Source organism: Rhinichthys klamathensis, unplaced genomic scaffold, assembly GCF_029890125.1.
Source record: "Rhinichthys klamathensis goyatoka isolate OS25496 unplaced genomic scaffold, OSU_Roscu_1.1 h1tg000462l_1, whole genome shotgun sequence".
Taxonomy (NCBI): Eukaryota; Metazoa; Chordata; class Actinopteri; order Cypriniformes; family Leuciscidae; genus Rhinichthys; species Rhinichthys klamathensis.
Genome location: NW_026606951.1, coordinates 527,501 through 540,000, shown reverse-complemented (window position 1 = coordinate 540,000; position 12,500 = coordinate 527,501). Strand labels below are relative to the sequence as shown.

At 45.0% G+C, this 12,500-nt stretch overlaps 1 protein-coding gene across 2 annotated transcripts in view; it reads right to left on the bottom strand.

Moving 5' to 3' along the window:
* The window catches only part of LOC130071833 (TOG array regulator of axonemal microtubules protein 1), a 41,655-nt gene that overhangs the window by 7,154 nt on the left and 22,001 nt on the right, over positions 1–12,500 (bottom strand). For both annotated transcript variants that reach the window (XM_056236727.1, XM_056236728.1), the window contains exons 11-18: positions 12,286–12,455; positions 11,484–11,586; positions 10,846–11,043; positions 10,543–10,660; positions 8,728–8,833; positions 7,337–7,572; positions 7,099–7,257; positions 6,196–6,322 (exon numbers count right to left, since the gene is read on the bottom strand). In XM_056236727.1, coding sequence (XP_056092702.1) covers positions 6,196–6,322; positions 7,099–7,257; positions 7,337–7,572; positions 8,728–8,833; positions 10,543–10,660; positions 10,846–11,043; positions 11,484–11,586; positions 12,286–12,455 — 1,217 coding nt within the window. The remainder of the gene's footprint in view (positions 1–6,195; positions 6,323–7,098; positions 7,258–7,336; positions 7,573–8,727; positions 8,834–10,542; positions 10,661–10,845; positions 11,044–11,483; positions 11,587–12,285; positions 12,456–12,500) is intronic.

The following is a 12,500-nucleotide window of genomic DNA, read 5'->3' as shown; positions in this document are numbered from 1 at the left end:
ACAGTAGAGCACAGTAGAGTACAGTAGAGGTGGAGTACAGTAGAGTACAGTAGAGGTAGAGTACAGTAGAGTACAGTAGAGGTGGAGTACAGTAGAGGTGGAGTACGGTAGAGGTAGAGTACGGTGGAGTACAGTAGAGGTGGAGTACAGTAGAGTACAGTAGAGGTGGAGTACAGTAGAGGTGGAGTACAGTAGAGGTAGAGTACAGTAGAGGTAGAGTACAGTAGAGTATAGTAGAGGTGGAGTACAGTGGAGGTAGAGTACAGTAGAGTACAGTAGAGGTGGAGTACAGTAGAGGTAGAGCACAGTAGAGTACAGTAGAGGTGGAGTACAGTAGAGGTGGAGTACAGTAGAGGTGGAGTACAGTAGAGGTAGAGTACAGTAGAGGCAGAGTACAGTAGAGGTAGGGTACAGTAGAGGTAGAGCACAGTAGAGGTAGAGTACAGTAGAGTACAGCAGGGTACAGTAGAGTACAGTAGAGGTATAGTACAGTAGAGGTAGAGTACAGTAGAGGTAGAGAACAGTAGAGGTAGAGTACAGCAGAGCGCAGTAGAGTACAGTAGAGGTAGAGCACAGTAGAGTACAGTAGAGGTAGAGTACAGTAGAGGTGGAGTACAGTAGAGGTGGAGTACAGTAGAGGTAGAGTACAGTAGAGTACAGTAGAGGTGGAGTACAGCAGAGTACAGTAGAGGTGGAGTGCACTAGAGTACAGTAGAGGTGGAGTACAGTAGAGGTAGAGTACAGTAGAGTACAGTAGAGGTGGAGTACAGTAGAGGTGGAGTACAGTAGAGGTAGAGTACAGTAGAGTATAGTAGAGGTGGAGTACAGTAGAGGTGGAGTACAGTAGAGTACAGTAGAGGTAGAGTACAGTAGAGGTAGAGTGCACTAGAGTACAGTAGAGGTGGAGCACAGTAGAGTATAGTAGAGGTGGAGTACAGTAGAGGTAGAGTACAGTAGAGTACAGTAGAGGTGGAGTACAGTAGAGGTAGAGTACAGTAGATGTAGAGTACAGTAGAGTACAGTAGAGGTGGAGTACAGTAGAGGTGGAGTACAGTAGAGGTAGAGTACAGTAGAGGCAGAGTACAGTAGAGGTAGGGTACAGTAGAGGTAGAGTACAGTAGAGGCAGAGTACAGTAGAGGTAGAGTACAGTAGAGGTAGAGTACAGTAGAGGCAGAGTACAGTAGAGGTAGGGTACAGTAGAGGTAGAGCACAGTAGAGGTAGAGTACAGTAGAGTACAGCAGGGTACAGTAGAGTACAGTAGAGGTAGAGTACAGTAGAGTACAGTAGAGGTAGAGTACAGTAGAGGTAGAGAACAGTAGAGTACAGTAGAGGTAGAGTACAGTTGAGGTAGAGTACAGTAGAGTACAGTAGAGGTAGAGTACAGTAGAGTACAGTAGAGGTAGAGTACAGTAGAGTAGAGTAGAGGTAGAGTACCGTAGAGTAGAGTAGAGGTAGAGCACAGTAGAGTACAGTAGAGCACAGTAGAGTACAGTAGAGGTAGAGTACAGTAGAGTACAGTAGAGGTAGAGTAAAGTAGAGTACAGTAGAGGTGGAGTACAGCAGAGTACAGTAGAGGTGGAGTACAGTAGAGGTGGAGTACAGTAGAGGTAGAGTACAGTAGAGGTGGAGTGCACTAGAGTACAGTAGAGGTGGAGTACAGTAGAGGTAGAGTACAGTAGAGGTGGAGTACAGTAGAGTATAGTAGAGGTGGAGCACAGTAGAGTACAGTAGAGGTGGAGTACAGTAGAGCACAGTAGAGGTGGAGTACAGTAGAGTACAGTAGAGGTAGAGTACAGTAGAGTACAGTAGAGGTGGAGTACAGTAGAGGTAGAGTACAGTAGAGGTGAAGTACAGTAGAGATAGAGGTAGAGTACAGTAGATGTAGAGTACAGTAGAGTACAGTAGAGGTGGAGTACAGTGGAGGTAGAGTACAGTAGAGTACAGTAGAGGTGGAGCACAGTAGAGTACAGTAGAGGTGGAGTACAGTAGAGGTAGAGTACAGTAGAGTACAGTAGAGGTAGAGTACAGTAGAGGCGGAGTACAGTAGAGGTGGAGTACAGTAGAGGTAGAGTACAGTAGAGGTAGAGTACAGTAGAGTACAGTAGAGGTAGAGCACAATAGAGGTAGAGTACAGTAGAGGTAGAGTACAGTAGAGTACAGTAGAGGTAGAGTACAGTAGAGGTAGAGTACAGTAGAGTACAGTAGAGGCAGAGTACAGTAGAGGTAGAGTACAGTAGAGTACAGTAGAGGTAGAGTACAGTAGAGGTGGAGCACAGTAGAGTACAGTAGAGGTAGAGTACAGTAGAGTACAGTAGAGGTAGAGTACAGTAGAGGTAGAGTACAGTAGAGTACAGTAGAGGTAGAGTACAGTAGAGGTAGAGTACAGTAGAGTACAGTAGAGGTAGAGTACGGTAGAGGTAGAGTACAGTAGAGTACAGTAGAGGTAGAGTACAGTAGAGGTGGAGCACAGTAGAGTACAGTAGAGGTGGAGTACAGTAGAGGTAGAGTACAGTAGAGGTGAAGTACAGTAGAGGTAGAGGTAGAGTACAGTAGATGTAGAGTACAGTAGAGTACAGTAGAGGTGGAGTACAGTAGAGGTAGAGTACAGTAGAGTACAGTAGAGGTGGAGCACAGTAGAGGTGGAGTACAGTAGAGGTGGAGTACAGTAGAGGTGGGGTACAGTAGAGTACAGTAGGGTGGAGTACAGTAGAGGTAGAGTACAGTAGAGGTAGAGTACAGTAGAGGCAGAGTACAGTAGAGTACAGTAGAGGTAGAGTACAGTAGAGGTAGAGTACAGTAGAGTACAGTAGAGGTAGAGTACAGTAGAGCACAGTAGAGTACAGTAGAGGTAGAGCACAGTAGAGTACAGTAGAGGTAGAGTACAGTAGAGTACAGTGGAGGTAGAGTACAGTAGAGCACCGTAGAGTACAGTAGAGGTAGAGCACAGTAGAGCACAGTAGAGTACAGTAGAGGTAGAGCACAGTAGAGCACAGTAGAGTACAGTAGAGGTGGAGTACAGTAGAGTACAGTAGAGGTAGAGTACAGTAGAGGTAGAGTACAGTAGAGTACAGTAGAGGTGGAGTACAGTAGAGGTGGAGTACAGTAGAGGTAGAGTACGGTGGAGTACAGTAGAGGTGGAGTACAGTAGAGTACAGTAGAGGTGGAGTACAGTAGAGGTGGAGTACAGTAGAGGTAGAGTACAGTAGAGGTAGAGTACAGTAGAGTATAGTAGAGGTGGAGTACAGTGGAGGTAGAGTACAGTAGAGTACAGTAGAGGTGGAGTACAGTAGAGGTAGAGCACAGCAGAGTACAGTAGAGGTGGAGTACAGTAGAGGTGGAGTACAGTAGAGGTGGAGTACAGTAGAGGTAGAGTACAGTAGAGGCAGAGTACAGTAGAGGTAGGGTACAGTAGAGGTAGAGCACAGTAGAGGTAGAGTACAGTAGAGTACAGCAGGGTACAGTAGAGTACAGTAGAGGTATAGTACAGTAGAGGTAGAGTACAGTAGAGGTAGAGAACAGTAGAGGTAGAGTACAGTAGAGCGCAGTAGAGTACAGTAGAGGTAGAGCACAGTAGAGTACAGTAGAGGTAGAGTACAGTAGAGTACAGTAGAGGTAGAGTACAGTAGAGTACAGTAGAGGTGGAGTACAGTAGAGGTGGAGTACAGTAGAGGTAGAGTACAGTAGAGTACAGTAGAGGTGGAGTACAGCAGAGTACAGTAGAGGTGGAGTGCACTAGAGTACAGTAGAGGTGGAGTACAGTAGAGGTAGAGTACAGTAGAGTACAGTAGAGGTGGAGTACAGTAGAGGTGGAGTACAGTAGAGGTAGAGTACAGTAGAGTACAGTAGAGGTGGAGTACAGTAGAGGTGGAGTACAGTAGAGTACAGTAGAGGTAGAGTACAGTAGAGGTAGAGTGCACTAGAGTACAGTAGAGGTGGAGCACAGTAGAGTATAGTAGAGGTGGAGTACAGTAGAGGTAGAGTACAGTAGAGTACAGTAGAGGTGGAGTACAGTAGAGGTAGAGTACAGTAGATGTAGAGTACAGTAGAGTACAGTAGAGGTGGAGTACAGTAGAGGTGGAGTACAGTAGAGGTAGAGTACAGTAGAGGCAGAGTACAGTAGAGGTAGGGTACAGTAGAGGTAGAGCACAGTAGAGGTAGAGTACAGTAGAGTACAGCAGGGTACAGTAGAGTACAGTAGAGGTAGAGTACAGTAGAGTACAGTAGAGGTAGAGTACAGTAGAGGTAGAGAACAGTAGAGTACAGTAGAGGTAGAGTACAGTTGAGGTAGAGTACAGTAGAGTACAGTAGAGGTAGAGTACAGTAGAGTACAGTAGAGGTAGAGTACAGTAGAGTAGAGTAGAGGTAGGGTACCGTAGAGTAGAGTAGAGGTAGAGCACAGTAGAGTACAGTAGAGCACAGTAGAGTACAGTAGAGGTAGAGTACAGTAGAGTACAGTAGAGGTAGAGTAAAGTAGAGTACAGTAGAGGTGGAGTACAGCAGAGTACAGTAGAGGTGGAGTACAGTAGAGGTGGAGTACAGTAGAGGTAGAGTACAGTAGAGGTGGAGTGCACTAGAGTACAGTAGAGGTGGAGTACAGTAGAGGTAGAGTACAGTAGAGGTGGAGTACAGTAGAGTATAGTAGAGGTGGAGTACAGTAGAGTACAGTAGAGGTGGAGTACAGTAGAGTACAGTAGAGGTAGAGTACAGTAGAGTACAGTAGAGGTGGAGTACAGTAGAGGTAGAGTACCTTAGAGCACAGTAGAGGTGAAGTACAGTAGAGGTAGAGGTAGAGTACAGTAGATGTAGAGTACAGTAGAGGTGGAGTACAGTAGAGGTAGAGTACAGTAGAGCACAGTAGAGGTGAAGTACAGTAGAGGTAGAGGTAGAGTACAGTAGATGTAGAGTACAGTAGAGTACAGTAGAGGTGGAGTACAGTAGAGGTAGAGTACAGTAGAGCACAGTAGAGGTAGAGTACAGTAGAGTACAGTAGAGGTGGAGTACAGTAGAGTACAGTAGAGGTGGAGCACAGTAGAGGTGGAGTACGGTAGAGGTGGAGCACAGTAGAGTACAGTAGAGGTGGAGTACAGTAGAGGTAGAGTACAGTAGAGTACAGTAGAGGTGAAGTACAGTAGAGGTAGAGGTAGAGTACAGTAGATGTAGAGTACAGTAGAGTACAGTAGAGGTGGAGTACAGTAGAGGTAGAGTACAGTAGAGCACAGTAGAGGTAGAGTGCAGTAGAGTACAGTAGAGGTAGAGTACAGGTGAGTACAGTAGAGGTAGAGTACAGTAGAGTACAGTAGAGGTGGGGTACAGTAGAGGTGGAGTACAGTAGAGGTAGAGTACAGTAGAGTACAGTAGAGGTAGAGTACAGTAGAGTACAATAGAGGTGGGGTACAGTAGAGGTGGAGTACAGTGGAGTACAGTAGAGGTGGGGTACAGTAGAGGTAGAGTACAGTAGAGTACAGTAGAGGTAGAGTACAGTAGAGTACAGTAGAGGTAGAGTACAGTAGAGGTAGAGTACAGTAGAGTACAGTAGAGGTGGGGTACAGTAGAGTACAGTAGAGTACAGTAGAGGTAGAGTACAGTAGAGTACAGTAGAGGTGGAGTACAGTAGAGTACAGTAGAGGTGGAGTACAGTAGAGTACAGTAGAGGTAGAGTACAGTAGAGTACAGTAGAGGTGGGGTACAGTAGAGTACAGTAGAGTACAGTAGAGGTAGAGTACAGTAGAGTACAGTAGAGGTGGAGTACAGTAGAGGTAGAGTACAGTAGAGTACAGTAGAGGTAGAGTACAGTAGAGTACAGTAGAGGTAGAGCACAGTAGAGGTAGAGTACAGTAGAGTGCAGTAGAGTACAGTAGAGGTGGGGTACAGTAGAGGTGGAGTACAGTAGAGGTGGGGTACAGTAGAGGTGGAGTACAGTAGAGTAGAGTAGACTTCGTCATTATATTATTATTCACTATCAATCGCCACTTACACTAAAAGAATGCAAAATCATTCTCGTGTTTTGGTGATTCCCTAGCTATTTTTTGTTATTGACATTTCAGGTTATTGTCCGGTCGGGCAAGCTAAATTCTCTTTCACTTGTCCATTCAAAAACTCCACTTGTCCCGGACAAGCGCTAACGTGGAGCCCTGCAGACGTGTTGTGGTACACACACACACACACACACACACACACATGACTGACAGCACACCTTGGTCTTGAGAGTGAAGACGGCGTCCCTGATGGCCGGCAGGTCTTTAGCCGGGACGAACTTCTCCATCATTTTGTCGAAGTCCCGGTGAGAGGACAGAAACAGCAGCATCCGTCGCCCGAAGTACCTGAGAGACACACATCACTAGCGTTGGGCATCCTTTGAATTTAAACAATTTCGATTCTTATCGATTCCTAATTTCGATTCCAATAAGGAAAAAAATAAATAAAACTTAGATATCATTCACATTTAGTGTTATTGCAAAACATTTAATTGTAGCTGAATATCATGAACACAAATCATCAGGCTAAAGAACACTTAAACAAGGAACATTTGCCTGTGGGTTAAAAATACCATAGAAGAACAACTAGCCGAACTAATATACACTTCAAGTAAAAAATTAGCAATCGCAACAAATAGACACAACTGAACAAAGATACGAAAAACAGTGTTTTAAGATTTTTAGGTACAGAAACTGTAATCACCAGACCTCAGACCCCTGGCTCACCTGACCTCTGACTCACCTGACCTCTGACCCCTGCCTCACCTGACCTCTAACCCCTGCTCACCTGACCTCTGACTCACCTGACCTCTGACCCCTCGCTCACCTGACCTCTAACCCATGCTCACCTGACCTCTGACCCCTGGCTCACCTGACCTCTAACCCCTGCTCACCTGACCTCTGACCCCTGGCTTACCTGACCTCTGACCCCTCGCTCACTTGACCTCTAACCCATGCTCACCTGACCTCTGACCCCTGGCTCACCTGACCTCTGACCCCTTGCTCACCTGACCTCTGACCCATGCTCACCTGACCTCTGACCCCTGCTCACCTGACCTCTGACCCCATGGCTCACCTGACCTCTGACCCCATGGCTCACCTGACCTCTGACCCCTGCTCACCTGGCCTCCTGAGACGAGTCCTGTGCCAGCTTGGAGACGGCGGGAAGGATGCGGTCGGTCAGGTCTTTGGTCCCGGACAGCAGACGAGCAGCACCGGCTCTCTCCACCAGAACACACACATGCTGAGCCGCACACTTACGCACAACCGAGCTCAGGTGACTGATGACACAAACACAAACACGTTTTAGCATGTGAACAGCAAAACAGAAGCTTGTCGTGTGTGTGTGTGTGTGCTGACCCCAGTCCCCCGGTGAGTAGCGCGCTCATGCTGCGGGTCAGAGAGCAGTGTTCACACATGCGCTCCAGCGCTCGCTCCGCGTCCTGCCGTATGAAGGCGTTGGATTCTCCGGCTTTCTGCAGCAACACTCGGGCCGCCCCGTCCAGCTCCTGGTCCATTCCCTTCTGCAGCGCCGCGAACATCTCGCCCAGCGCCGCCACCGCCACGCGCGACACGCCCGAGCGCAGGTTACGCACCTGCAGAGATCAGGCATTACACTGAGCTCAGTCCTGGAGAGCAGCGCAAAACAATCTTTCATAATTGATGAATTTTACAACATTAAAGTGCCCTATTATGCCATCATAAAGCCTCCTAATGTTGCTCTGCTGGCCTCCTATAACAGCTTCACACACATTACACACACTAATGTCCTCATAATCTCCACTGCAGCTTCAGCTCTTTCCTCTCAGTGTCTGAAACGCTTCCATCGAGGATTCAGTCTCTCTAAGCCCCGCCTCTCTGAGAGCTGCTCTGCTCTGATTGGTCAGAACGCTCATTATCATATCTGAATCTCAGCTCTTGATCACAGTGATACGAACAGTAACGATGGCGTGGGTTTCACGTCTCAATCTCATCACAGTGGAGAACAACACGAACCAAACTCTTCCAGTCTCAGATACACTAGTGTTTGAGGGCGGGGCCAAGAGACGCTGCTCAGCCAATCAGGACCAGAGGCGGGCATTATGCTAATGAGTTACAAACCTACACTGACTGAATTACTGACGACTTGCTTCAGTTCAGAATCACTTCTTTCTTTTAGGAGACAAAAACTCCAAACAGCTTTAGTACACACTACATGAATGATTATATACGAAAAAACTTTAATAGTGCCACTTTAAAGCTGTTGTTTTTCTGTTTATCACTGTGAAGCTGCTATGAATAGATCTGTATTGTATAAAGCGCTACAGAAATAACTTGTTTGTGAGAGCAAATGACGTCACACATTACCACTGCAAAAAAAATAAAATCTTGTTTCCAGTCCAAATATCTAAAAAATCTTAAATCAAGAAGCATTTACTAGATGAGTAAAATCCCATTAGACATTACATCTTGTTTTCTGGGGGGAAAAATAGTTTTTTCTTAAAACAAACAAAATGATCAGCCAATGGGGTCAGAAAAATAATCTAGTTTTCCATTCGAATTACGACTATTTTGCTTGTTCACGAAATAATATCTTATGGCATCTTACTACTTTAAAAAATCATCTGGATTTAAGAATGTTTAGTAGTTTGGACTGTAAACCAGACGAAGGCATGAGTAGGAACAGCATGTGTTGCAGTGCAGAGGCGCAGGACAGACTGAAGTGAGTGGATGAGGATGATGAAGATGATGAAGATGGTCCTCACACTGACCTCCTGTAGGAGCGCGAGGCACACGTCGTGAGTCCTGCTGGCGAGGACATCGGGGTGATACTGAGCCAGACTGCGCATGAAGTTCAGCCCCTCGATCTTCTTCTCCCTTCAGGAACAGAACACATGAGACGGACAGTGCTGGACAGTGGCGTGAGCATCAGCGATGGGCGATATGGATCTCGATATCTTCTCTGTGTAGATTACAGATTGTTCAGATTGTTCCTGGTTTAGAAATAAACTCGGGCGCACGTGAGCTGCGAATGCGGTCCCAGAAAGAAATGCGTCATCAGCTAGACTTTATCGTTATTATATCAATAAACTCTATCGTTCTCTCGGATAGCTTTATAGAATTAATGTTTTTAAAGGATTTGAAAGTATAGAATCATATTTACCGTCAGTAGTACAGAGGTTCAAAACTCAATGATTTGAAAATGAATAATTTTCTGATGGAAGTGAAATCTCATTTCACTGCTGTAGGTGTATTTTTTTATTAAGGCGAGACACTACAGGTGAATAGGGTAATTTTTTTAACTAGCAGATATCACCATGAAACTTTCCCAGTTGATTACCTATATTAAGATGAGAAAAAAATGTATTACAAGTTTTCTGTCATTTAATGTTTAAATATGCAAATTAGGCATTATCTAATTAAATATGCGCTAATTTGCATATATTTCAAACAATGAAATCTGGGTATTGGATAAAGCCATGTTCAAAATTCTTTTTTCATTGTGTTCACATATTAGATGGGAAAAAGGGATTACAGAGGGATTTATGGATATCTACTTTTGTTATCCTATAAATCAGAATAGACTGTCAGAATAGACTGTCAAAAAATGATTTTTGCCATGTTTTTTGGAATAAAATGTTATATAAATCGGGCTAGGAATAATATATTTACAAATCCCTCAGTAAATGTCTTCATAATATAACTAGGTACAAGACTGGAAAGTTTGGTGTGTATATAGGTGCTACCGAAGTGGAGATTTCGGACTTTGAGTATGAGAGAAAAGTCATTTTGAGAAAACGGGCTTTAAAGATTTAGCATCAGCCAATGAGATTGCGCATTTGCGCCCTTTTACTTTCACGACTGGTTGCTGATGAAAAGGAAATAACCATATTTGGATCTGACAGCATTGTACAAGAGAGAGAGAGCTTTCTAATGGTGTGTGTGATGACAGGGTGCAGATTGCGATCGCGGAGCAACGGATGATTTACAACGCCAACTTTTGATGAATTTATGAGAAATCTACAGACGCAAACAGACAAAAGTGTAGTAAAATAAAGACCTAAATGTGTATTTCGGACTTTTTTTCACCACAAGTCTGAAAGAAGACATGTTTTTGAAGACAAATATCCCGAAATCTCAAAATTGACCAGTGAAAAAAAAACTATGTTTTTGCCTGCCGTGTCTCGCCTTAATTAATGTATTTCATTTTTTTAGTATGAATATTTATTAGTCGACAAATTCAAAAAGAAAGGCTCGGTTAATGAATATTAATTAGAGACGTCACGTGACTATTTAATATTCATAACAGCGCAACCAAATTCTGTGAATGATTTTAACTATGGTTTTATTTGACAGTATTTTGTGTTCAGAGTTTCGAGGAATTATTATCTAGAAGTACTAGTAATGGTTACTCGTTATTATCGCGGGAAGACTAATTGTTATCGTGAGGAGAATATGTTACCGGTATAATCGCAAACGATAGTATATCGCCCATCCCATGTGACCATGTGACCGTGTGACCGTGTGACCGTGTGACCGTGTGACCGTGTGACCATGTGACCGTGTGACCGTGTGCTCCGTCTCACCAGTCGTCCGAGCCGAGCAGCCGGAAGCTCTGAGTGAGTGCCAGCTCCGGTTTAGAGAAGGGCCGAAGCTCAGCCGGATCCTGCCCGTCTTTCCTCGGGCTCCCAGGGATCAGCTCATCTAGAGGACAAACATGAGAAAGGGATTGCAGAAAACAGTTGTGCTGCTTCATATTTTTGAGGAAACCGTGACACTTTTAACTCTTCAGGATTCTTTGATGAATAAAAAGTTTCATTAAACAGCATTTATTTGAAACAGAATCTTTTGTAAGATTATAAATGCCTTCACAGTCACGACTCTCTCACCGGAGCTGTGTGCGACAAGCGCTCGCGTTCGGCTCAGACTCGACGTGCGTCTGAGTCTCGGCGCTGCGTTCCGATTGGGCGGGCCGGGCGGGGGGGCGGGCTGGTGGGCGGGGCTTAGGCTGTTCGCTGGATTCTGTGGTCCTGTGGGACTGGAGGGAGACTCGTCCGAGAGCGACTCGCACCCGTTCAGGGTCTCGTCTGGAAAACACAAGCAGAATCACATCTTTTCATTTATTACACATATAGTTATCGCACTCGATCTGCTTCTCATATTCGGCTAAAAGTCCCACAGATATTGTCAGAATCTGGTAAATGTGTTTTAGTTTTTATGCTCCTTCGGTTGGAATGAATTGCACAATAAATGTTCTTAATCTCGATGCACTTCCAGCCTTGAGCACTTTTACACGTCTCTTCACAATGTTTTAAAGGACACTTGCAATTGTTTAGATTAGATTTATTTAGTTTGTGAATGTGTAAATTGTGATATTGTGATGTTGTGATTATGTGTGTGTGGATGTGTGTGTGCTGACCAGGACTCTCTGGAGGAAGAGATCGCAACATCTCAGTGTGATTCTCCTGGTTAAATAAAGGATAAATAAAATAAATGGTGATGGCTGTCACTGGTGTTGACCTTTCACCTTTCACATCATCGAGGAGCGTGTGGCGTCTCGTCGGGTCCTGATGCTCTAGACGGCGCTGACGCATTTTGTCGCTCGCAAACTTAGACAGCTTTACCCTCTCCTGTAACACACACATCATGTGACTCCAATGAAAGGGTGAAGCACACACATTTTTATCAAAATTTTGGAAACAAAAAAGCTGGATGGAAATGCCAAGAAATGCCAATGATTGGATAACTGGAGTAACCAGTGGACCAATGGCGTCGCAGCATCTCTAATGTTGGTTTGGTGTTTCTGAAACGCCGCTCGACACACACTCGCTTATGATGGAGGGAACAAGTATTAAAGCTTGTTTCCGCCACAGAATAAAACATTTTAAAAGATAATTGTGACTTTATTTCTCAGAATTGCGTGTTATAAAGTCAGAATTGTGAGATGTAAACTCGCAATTGTGAGAAAAAAGAAATAAACTCGCTATTCTGACTTTTTTATCTTAATTGCGACTTTATATCACGCGATTGCGAGTTTATATCTCGCAATTCTGCCAATCTATTCTCAATTCAAATCAATTTCACAATTATGTTTTTATTTCTCCTTCTGTGGCTGAAACAAGCTTCCATAAAAAAGAGCCCGATTGCAGAAACGTTTATTACTGATATTCTGCACCAGGAAGTGATGATTTTGTTCTCTCGAACACATGTGATGGAAACGCTGCTTTATTCGCAAACGTTTTCTGCCATATTCCAGTTTTGCGCGCGAGTTAAATGGCCAGGTGTAGATGTGAACGCGGCCGGTGTGTGTGTGGCTGTCCGAGACGCACCTGAGGCTCCTCGGGGTCAGGGCTGCCGTCGGAGTCGCAGTGTGTGTTGGTGAACGCGTGTCCGAACACGCCCGACGGAGGCTCACGGGCCGCTCGACCGGACCAGTCGCCCTGCTCAGGAGAAGACGCCACACTGGGACGACTGGGAAGAACAACCGAACCAAACACTCCTGCAGAAACGAGGGAAGAAGACGAGTGAAGGACGAGGGCAGCAA